At 49.0% G+C, this 9,546-nt stretch overlaps 1 protein-coding gene across 1 annotated transcript in view; it reads right to left on the reverse strand.

Annotated features, from left to right (window-relative positions):
- Positions 1–8,035, reverse strand: part of PLEKHM1 (pleckstrin homology and RUN domain containing M1) — a 53,698-nt gene extending 45,663 nt beyond the window's left edge. Inside the window, exons 1-2 of the mRNA XM_053568055.1 lie at positions 7,910–8,035; positions 546–634 (exon numbers count right to left, since the gene is read on the reverse strand). Of these exons, the coding sequence (XP_053424030.1) occupies positions 546–593 (48 nt within the window). The 5' untranslated portion in view covers positions 594–634; positions 7,910–8,035. The remainder of the gene's footprint in view (positions 1–545; positions 635–7,909) is intronic.
- Between the last annotated feature and the right edge of the window lie 1,511 nt (positions 8,036–9,546).

Consider the following 9,546-nt stretch of genomic DNA (forward strand, 5'->3'; position numbering starts at 1 on the left):
TGACCTCTTTCCTCTCTGAAGGAACTGACAAAGCTTTGTCCACAGAGTAAGACAGTCCACTGCCCAGGGTGCAAAGGGGTCCCCAAGAGAGGGGATCCATGGGGGCTCTGGTAAACTGGCTACAGACAATTGTGCTTGGAAAATTATTTAAAAATTGTTTTATATATATATAAAAGCTACCACCTTATCCCTTTATTGAAACAACAAACTGGTGCCTGGGAATATTTGACTCTGACCAATTTGAAGCATTGGCCAAACTGGGACCAAATCACAGCCTACAGGCAGAAGGCTGAAGGCCTGAATGCAAATCCTCGGGCTTCAGGTAACTGTCTTAAATCCTCATTTTTTTTTTTTTTAAATAAATTCCCATTTTATCACCAGTAAGATGGTCTACAAAGGGGAGGATCTCCTTAGAACCTGCTTCTCCTTTAACGCCCTCCACTTCTCTTTTTGGACAGTGGTCATCATCTAAAAAGTGAGACAAACTCATGAAATGACTGCCCCCTACAGCCCTTTCCCACCCTGATTCTCCCCTGCCCACCTACCGGGATGGCAGCCCGGGGGTCCAGTCCATTCTCCACCACTGAGAGCATTTCCACTCTCACAGCAGCTCCCACAGAGAATCACATGACACCTGCAGAGACAGATGGCAGCCAGATGAGCAAGCTCTAACTCACCCCCAGACAGAGTCCTTTCCCAGCAGGAGGTCAACTCCTCTTATGCAAACTCTAACAGAAAGACTTTTGAGGAATATAAGAACAAAAACTGACAGTGGATTTTAAGGAAGGAAGTAAGAAAGGAAACCAAGTCAGAGGGCTCAGTCCTTGAGAGGTGAGAAGCACTGGTTGTGGGGGGTGAGTCCACTCCAAGGAGTGGGGGATGAGGGCTCTTCACTACACCAAAAGCTGCACAGAAAGCCAGGGCCCTGTGGGGTCAGGGTGCAAGAAATAAGAGACTGATTCAGAGAGGGCTCAGGGTGTGACCGGCATGTTGCTGCTGAAGGTGCCCAGAACCTGCTGGGGTTCACAAGTCACATTCAGGACCTAGGCAACACCCTGGCCCCTGCCACCCACTCCTGTCCCAGTCCAACGGCCAGCTCAACTGTGAAAAGTGCAACTGGAACAGCTTCAGAGGGAAGGGCTCTCTTGCCACACTTCTGCTTCTCCTTTGGGCTCTGAGGGCTTGGCTTGAGCAGCACAGGGACACATCTAAATGGGACCCCCACTCCCCAGCTTAGGCATGCTCAGGTGTGGTATCAGACCTGTCAGATGGGGAGTCTAAATGTGTAAAAGACCTGCTATAAGCTGACACGTATCCAGCTACAAATGATATCTGTAATCCCAATGAACTTGGCCATGACAATTCATAGGCAAAGAATGCTACTGTTTAAAAGAGTGTGCAGAAATAGCTGAAGTCCATTAAATCTCTCTGAACAGCTGACTTCCTCCTGGGGTAGGGGGTTGGAACTTTGACCCGAGACTGAGGGGGCTGCGGGCTGACCTGGCCTCCCCCCAGCAGCTTGGACAAATCAGGGCTATGCAGGAACATCACATCTAAACCAATCTCAACACTCTGCTAAGCATCAGGGAAACACCAAAACCATCAAGGCACAAAGAAGTTAATAAAACCAATGAATCTAGGCCAGGAGAGGTGGTTCACACGTGTAATCCTAGCACTCTGGGAAGCCAGAGTGGATGGATTGCCTGAGCTCAGGAGTTGGAGACCAGCTTGAGCAAGAGCAAGACCCTGTTTCTACTAAAAATAAAAAAACCAGCTGAGCACTATGGTGAATGCCTATAGTCCTAGTTATTCAGGAGGCTGAAGCAAGAGAATCTCTAGAGCCCAGGGTTTGAGGTTGCTGTGAGCTATGATGCTTCTGCACTCTACCCAGGGTGACTGAGTGAGATTGTGTCACAAAACAAACAAACAAAAAGAAAAAACCCCAAACCAAACCAAACCAAGGAATAGCCAGTGCAGTGGCTCACACCTGTAATTCTAGCACTCTTGGAGGCAGAGGCTGGAAGATCCCTTGAGCTCAGGAGTTTGAGACCAGCCTGAGGAAGAGTGAGACCCCATCTCTACTAAAAATAGAAAAATTAGCCAGGTATTGTGGTGGGTGCCTCCAGCTACTCAGGCAGCTGAGGCAGAAAATCACTTGAACCCAGGAATTTGAGGTTGCTATGAGCCACGGCACTCCAGCCTGGGTAACAGAGTGAGACTCTGTCTCACAAAAAATAAAAACAACCCCCCCCAAAAAGAAAAACAACCCAAGGTATGTTAAATGGGTTCTATTTTCTTTACACATATTGCCTATTTATATTCCTCCCAGGGATTCTAGGGGTGCTGTTTTATTATCTCTACCTGACAGATAAGGAAGAGAAGCTGACCTAGGTAAAGGAATTTTCTAAGATCCCAGGGCTGACCCCACAAAGCCAGCCCCAGCTCTAGGGAAAGCTCAGATTCCTGGGTATGTGCAGCACCTCAAAGCCTGGGGTGAGCTTGGAGGAGGACACTTCAGCTGGGGACCCAGGGAAGGGGGAACATTAAGGCCAGTCTGGTGGAAAATGTTTCCAGGAGAGCACTAGAGCATGAGGTTTGGAAAGGAAAGAGGCAGACTGACCTTGAATGGTAAAAGGGCCTCTGACTCAATCTGCAGACTCTGGTATTAGCAGAGGCCAAATGGGACCCAGAACAGACCTCCCAGTTCAGGACCCACAGAGAGAGGAGGAGTCTGTGGAGGGAGGGTGGTCCCTGAGGACCCAGCTCCAGTCATGTTCGGCCCCCATGTGACTGTGCCACACTTCACCACATTCTCTGTTCCCGGGGAATCTCAGGGCCCTCCCTCGGAGATGAGTTCCAACTCTGGCCATGGTGTAGTCACAAGAGTCACTCTCAGAAACATGCCTGGTCCTGAGGTTGGGCTCCTTCAAGGCTACCCTTGTACAGCCCAGCAGACCAAGTCCAGCTTCTCTGGATCCAAAACCCCAGGCTTCAATCCCAATACACAATTCCAGCAGCTCAGGCCTATCCTTCTAGACCAGTGTTTTTCAACGTTTTTTATCTCATGGCACTCTTGAACCTATAAACTTCCGGGGCATGCTTAAATTATGTTGATCAAAAAGAGGAGTAAGAAAAAAAATATACTTACTGTGCCTTGAACTTCTTTCAAAAATAGTTTAATGAATGATCTTTAAAAATTTTTGTGGCACACCAGTTGAAAATCACTTTTCTAGACAGAGCCTTGAAGCTCCAAAGTTGCCCATCCCTTAACCAGCTAGAAGGCCAGGACCCAAAGCGCTCAGAGCACAACAATCTGATTAATAGCCTGAACCCATTAGGCCTCATTAGCTAATTAGCTGAGAGTAATATTCATTGGGGGGGAGGGCATCAGCAAGTGGGTGCTCTGGTCAAGTAACAGTCTCCGGAGAAAACAAAGTAATCTAAAGCTAAGAGAGGTCAGGGTAAGGCCAAACAAGAGACAAGTTAACTGTCACCTAAAACAAAATGTCAGAAAAGTGATAAAATGATTGACAACAGCTCAGAGGGATCCAGGAGAATAGACACTTGAAAATGCACAAAATATGGCTCAGCGCCTGTAGCTCAAGCGGCTAAGGCACCAGCCACGTACACCTGAGCTGGCGAGTTCGAATCCAGCCTGGGCCCGCCAAACAACAATGACGGCTGCAACAAAAACTAGCCGGGCGTTGTGGCGGGCACCTGTAGTCCCAGCCACTTGGGAAGCTGAGGCAAGAGAATTGCTTAAGCCCAGGAGTTGGAGGTTGCTGTGAGCGGTGATGCCACAGCACTCTACCTAGGGCGACAGCTTGAGGCTCTGTCTCGAAAAAGAAAAAAATGCACAAAATAGGACTGAGACTTTGGGGTTGAGGCCACAATTCAGGACACCTCCCTTTGTAGGAAGCCAAAGCACCCTACCGATTTGTGTCTGCTCTATGGAACAATACTTGCAGAGCCAAGACTCTATAGTCAATGACAAAAGAACTCACTTTTGGAACCAGAAAGAGGCTTGGGTGTTGGGACTGTTGGCTCAGCATCCTATTATCCAGCTGAGTGGCCCAGATCCCAAATCTATCATTGTACTGGTTTTGCTAGTTTCACTTTCCTCACTGGTCCTCAAAATACTCTTCATTGACTCGCAGAACCAAACTAAAGACAGTTGTGGCTCCAAGGAGACCCACACAGAGGGAAGTGAGGGGAGAACTTGATTCACCCTTACACAACTCCCCAGAGTACACAAAGCAAGCTTCTCTGATCTCATCCTCTAACCTCATTTAATTCGTACAACAACCTTGTGAGAGAAGAATGAATAACCTGTTTTACACAGGAGAAAACTGAGGCTTAGTAGAAATAGGCCTCAGGGAAGAGACAGAATTCTCTGGTTTCCTCATTCTTTTTTTTTTTTGAGACAGAGTCTCACTATGTCAGTAGAGTGCTATGATGTCACAGCTCACAGCAACCTCTAACTCTTGGGCTTAAGCAATTCTCTTGCCTCAGCCTCCCAAGTAGCTGGGACTACAGGAACTCGCCACAACACCCGCCTATTTTTTTGTTGCAGTTGTCATTGTTGTTTGGCAGGCCCAGGCTGGGTTTAAACCCATCAGCCCTTGTATATGAGGCTGGTGTCCTAACTGCTGAGCTACAGGCACTGAGCCTGGTTTCCTCATTCTAACACCTTAGCCCTTCATGGGACTAAACAGACTCAGATCTTTGGCTCAAAGAATTTCAGGCAAACTATTACAGACTCTTACAGGTACTCAGAAGGTCCATTTCTTCAAGTAAGTTCTAAAACCAACAAGAAACAGTCTTGCTGATCAGTCTGATAGCCCAACCAGCTGAGCCCAAGTCCCTTCCATGCGCCCTAAGTCCCAGAACTATTCTTTCTTAAATGTTTCTACCAGTTAGGAAGGAATTGTCTCAGCTGGTTTTTATTATACTGCCTGAACTTCTGCATGTGTCCAATTTCACTTCCAGGAAGAGATCCAGGAAGATAGAAAAGAGAAAAATGACTTAGAAGAGACTTACATTAAAAGAAGAAATGGATAACCTGGCTTCAGCACTCCCAAAAGATTCAATCCATCAGTGAACAGCACCCTCTTCAGAGACTTCTCAGCCACTCCCCACAGCCTTCCCTCTACTGCCTGAATTGTGCACCTGGCTGTTCTTCCTTCTACTGCCTGAATTGTGCAACAGGCTTGGCATTTAAGCCATCCAGATGCTGTACCAATTGATGAGTCATTTTTTTTCAGTTGGAAAAGAATGACAAAGTTATCTTCTGATTCAGAAAGACAGCTGATCTTTGAGACATGTGAGTGCTGAATGAGCAAGCTGTATTTCCACCTGAGGATAGTTGGATTTCTGGACAAATGTCCGGTGAAAGGCAGGATGGGGTATAGGGAGGGATTAGGCCTTTGAAGGCATTAAATACCAGGTGAAGTGTGAAAATCTAGCTTGCAATTCCTTGAACAGTGGCTAGTTTGAAAGGGCAGAATTGTGAAGTTGGTGAACATTGAGTACCTTTCTTTCCTCCCTCCTTCTTCTCCTCAGTTAACACCCATTTCTTCCATAGCCGAAGGATTTTTTTTTTTTTTTTTTGAGACAGAGCCTCAAGCTGTCGCCCTGGGTAGAGTGCAATGACATCACCGCTCACAGCAACCTCCAACTCCTGGGCTTAAGCAATTCCCTTGCCTCAGCCTCCCAAGTATCTGGGACCACAGGCACCCGCCTCAACGCCCGGCTATTTTTTGATTGCAGCCATCATTGTTGTTTGGCGGGCCCAGGCTGGATTTGAACACGCCAGCTCTGGTGTATGTGGCTAGCGCCTCAGCTGTTTGAGCCACAGGCACCGAGCCATACCAAAGGATTCTAAATGATGACCAAACTCTGAGAGAATGAAAACAGGATCTTTGCTTGACTCATTCACCATTGCATTTCTAGTATCTAGAATAGTGCTTGGCACACTGTGGTGCTCAAAAAATTACTGTTGAATGAATTGATGAATAAATAAAAACAAGCCACAGGGCATGTACCTTCATTTCACAAATTATGGGAAGTTAAGGTAACAACTCTTAAGTAATGGGGCTATAGTGGAACTCCTTTCATTAAATCAAGCTGCCAATAAGCCTGAAAACCATTGAGATATTGCACCTTAATGAGAGATAGAACAGCATTCAGATTTCAAAGGCACAAAACTATACAAAGCAAGCAAAGACAACATTCCTTGGGGCTCTTTAAAATTGCTGTCAAATAGTTGACCCTTCAGAAGCCAAGACATCAGAATTTGGAGGAAATGTGTACCAAAAAGCCCCCAGGAAACTATAAATGCTGAGCATGGGACTTGCATGATTCAGGAATGTTCCCCTGCCTCAGCTACTCTAACTTGGCTCCCTGTGCTCATGGAACCCAAATAGCCAAAACTCAATGATCCAGAACCTGTGAAAAGAGGAAGCGATTCCACAGCCTCTTCTACCCACCTAGGCCTCAGCCTCCCTAGGACCCACTCATCTATATTCTTCACAACATGCAACATTGCCTCTAGCACCCGACATGTCCCCTGTATTCTGCGTTGGGACTGATTTACAATCAGCTCCAGCAAGGAGGAACACCGGCAGAATCCTTTGCAAGTGTCAGGACAAGTCACATGGATAAGGGTCAACCCCACACAGAACCTCCCTGAAGTGCCAGAACACCAGCCAAAAGGGAGTAATGGCTTCCATTACCCCAGGCTGAATGAGCTGGGTGAGTAGCCATCTCTCACCTTTCAGGTATTTGAATAATACCTACCATATTCCAGCAGCCAGCACAAGTAATTTACTAAGAATTCCAGAAACATAATCCTTGGAGACACCAGAAAAAACTCCTGCTTGATCCAAGAGCTGGGGGTGGGGGGCTCTCTCTTCCTCCACACTTATTTACGACCTGAGGTCCTGCATGCACCAATCAAGCTGCTCAGTCTCAACTGCCTGGCTCTGAGCAAGCACCCAGACTTGGCAGTTGAGAAGCAGCTGGTGTGATTGGTAGAGGACTCTGCACTAAGTTCTTAGATTGTATGGAAGCTGGGTCAAGGAAAGAATGGGTGCAGAGTTGCGGTGAAGAGATGTGGTAGGGACAGCAGAGATCTCCTTTGTCATAAGATTGGGTAAGGGTGGCAAGAACAGGAAGAAGCAAGAGTTGGGAACAGTTTAGCAAAGACTTTGGGATGAGGTGTCTTCAGGATGCTTGAAGACAGAAAGGAAGTACACGGTAGGCTAGGAAATTAGGGACCAAGTCTGTGAGGACAAGATACTTTGGGCTAAGGATGAGATCAGAGTTATCCAGAAGAAAGGGGTAAACTCAACAGGGCATCCACTTTCGAGGTGGGTCTTAAATGAAAGGGGGCACAGGCAGGGTGTCTGGGATGAGCAGATCTTGGACAGCTGAACAGGACGTGTAGGAGATAGGGATAAGAAAGCTCAGCCAGAAAAGGAAAAATCAGAATGGTGGATCTAGGGGAGGTACGTACGAAGCACCAGGATTGCCACAGAGGTTCAGGGGTGAGGATGAGGTGTGCTAGGGCGAGAGGAAGGGATATGGCGGTGATGGAGACTGAACTGGGCTAAACCGGGGGTCACGAGTGAAGCTGCAAGACCGGTGGCGAGCGGATGCGGGTAAAGGCTGGGGTCGGGTCACGGGTGGGAGAAGAGCAGGGGACTGATCAGCAGTGGCAGTGCGGGCCGAAGGCTGGGTCCAAGTGGGACGGGACGTGGGCTGGGAAGGGCTGGGGGGTCTTGAAGCCGGACAATTCTAAGACAACCAGGGTTTGGGATCCCAGAGAGGGCTGTGAGCGCACAGCCCGCTCGCGTCTCGGCCCTGCCGCCTTTCCACTGCCCATCTCGTTCCCTAACCCTTGACTCACCCAATGGAGCGGGAGCGGGCAGGGGTCGCTCCCAGCCACTGCAATCCCCCGGCATCCAAGCCGACGCTGCGGCCTCCCCGCCGCTGACAACAGGAAGAGGCGCCCCCGGCGCCTGACGCCATCACGCTCCGGCCCTGCCCCGCCCCCTTCCACAGGACCAATCGCGGGGCCAGGAGGACCGGGGGGCGGGGCCAGTTGCTCAAGGCAACAGCTGGGCCCCGGGACCTGCGGTCTGTGCAAGGTCGGGTTGGTTCCCAGAAGCGAAGGCAACGTTCCGAGCGGAACCCGTCTGTCCTCCTGCCTCTAGCAGGTCTGCATCAGACTAGATCCAGCAGGTCTGCGTCAGACTAGATCCTGACCTCGCTATTTGGGCTGTCTCTTCGCCTCCCTCGACGGAAGGTCTGCGGCTTGTGAGTGGGACCGATAACGCCTGCCCTATCCCTGTGACCCCCGCTCCCCAAGGGGATCGGCGCAGGCCGGTGGGCAGAGCCCGGGCCCGAAATGGAGCCTCCGCCTGACTCTTCCTGGAAAAACACCTTGTTTTGACCACACTTTATCCAGCAGAGCGCCTTAAGGTCCCCTTGGGCACTCGCTGATCAGCTCCGCGTTGCGCGAAACTCAAGGGTCCGCTTATTCTCTTCTGGGCACGTATTCGTATGTTTTCTCTCCATCATTAAAGTGGCATTTCTCCTTCAAATGGACTCAGAACAAAATATCATAAGTAGTAAAGGGGGAGGGGGGGTTCTGGATGTGGCCGTTCCTTGGGCACTTTACACTTGCAGGCCTTGGTCAAATGGGAACCTCATAGGGCCCGAGTGTGGCAGAGGGGCAGAGCGAGTTACCACTACAAGCAGATCCCAAAAGCGCATAGGGGTGGCTCAGAAGGAGCCATTTCTTGGAATCAAGCTCCAGACGTTGTCTAGGGAGGGAGTAGTTCCTGTGATCCCTCAGCCTGTCTGGGAAGAAAGGTGTCCCTCATCTCCGCAAAGGTCGGGGTCTGGGTCCTGCTTCCATTTATAAAACTGACTGTCGCGGGGTGAGACCCCAGACTGGGGCCTGCCTCTTCAGTAATTCTCTTCCCAAGAATGAAAACCTCCCTCTTCAGTTTTAGGGTATGTAGGTCTGAGCGTGTACTTCAGTACTGTTATTGGCAGAGCAGGAAGATGGGAAATAAGGACATGGAAATAAACTATTTTCTTGGTACATTTAAATAGGTGAAAAGAAAAGAATTTACTAGGGAAATGCTTTTTTTTTTCTTTTTAGATAAAGAGTCTCACTTTATCGCCCTCAGTAGAGTGCTGTGCTGTCACAGCTCACAGCAATCTCCAACTCCTGGGCTTAGGCGATTCTCTTGCCTCAGCCTCCGGAGTAGAGCTGGGACTACAGGAGCCTGTCACAACGCCCGGCTATTTTTCATTGCAGTTTGGCCGGGACCACGTTTGTACCCACCACCCTTGGTGTATGGGGTCGGTGCCCTACCCACTGAGCACAGGCGCTGCCCTATGGAAATGCTTTTATCTTGATGATATCCTTAAGACGGGTTCTGGCCTGTAGTGAGCACACAGAAATAAACAAAAGAAGAGTGTTTCTTGTCATAATTGGTACTGCAAACTCATTCATGACTTGGCACAAACACA

This window comes from Nycticebus coucang, chromosome 18, assembly GCF_027406575.1.
Source record: "Nycticebus coucang isolate mNycCou1 chromosome 18, mNycCou1.pri, whole genome shotgun sequence".
Classification (NCBI taxonomy): domain Eukaryota; kingdom Metazoa; phylum Chordata; class Mammalia; order Primates; family Lorisidae; genus Nycticebus; species Nycticebus coucang.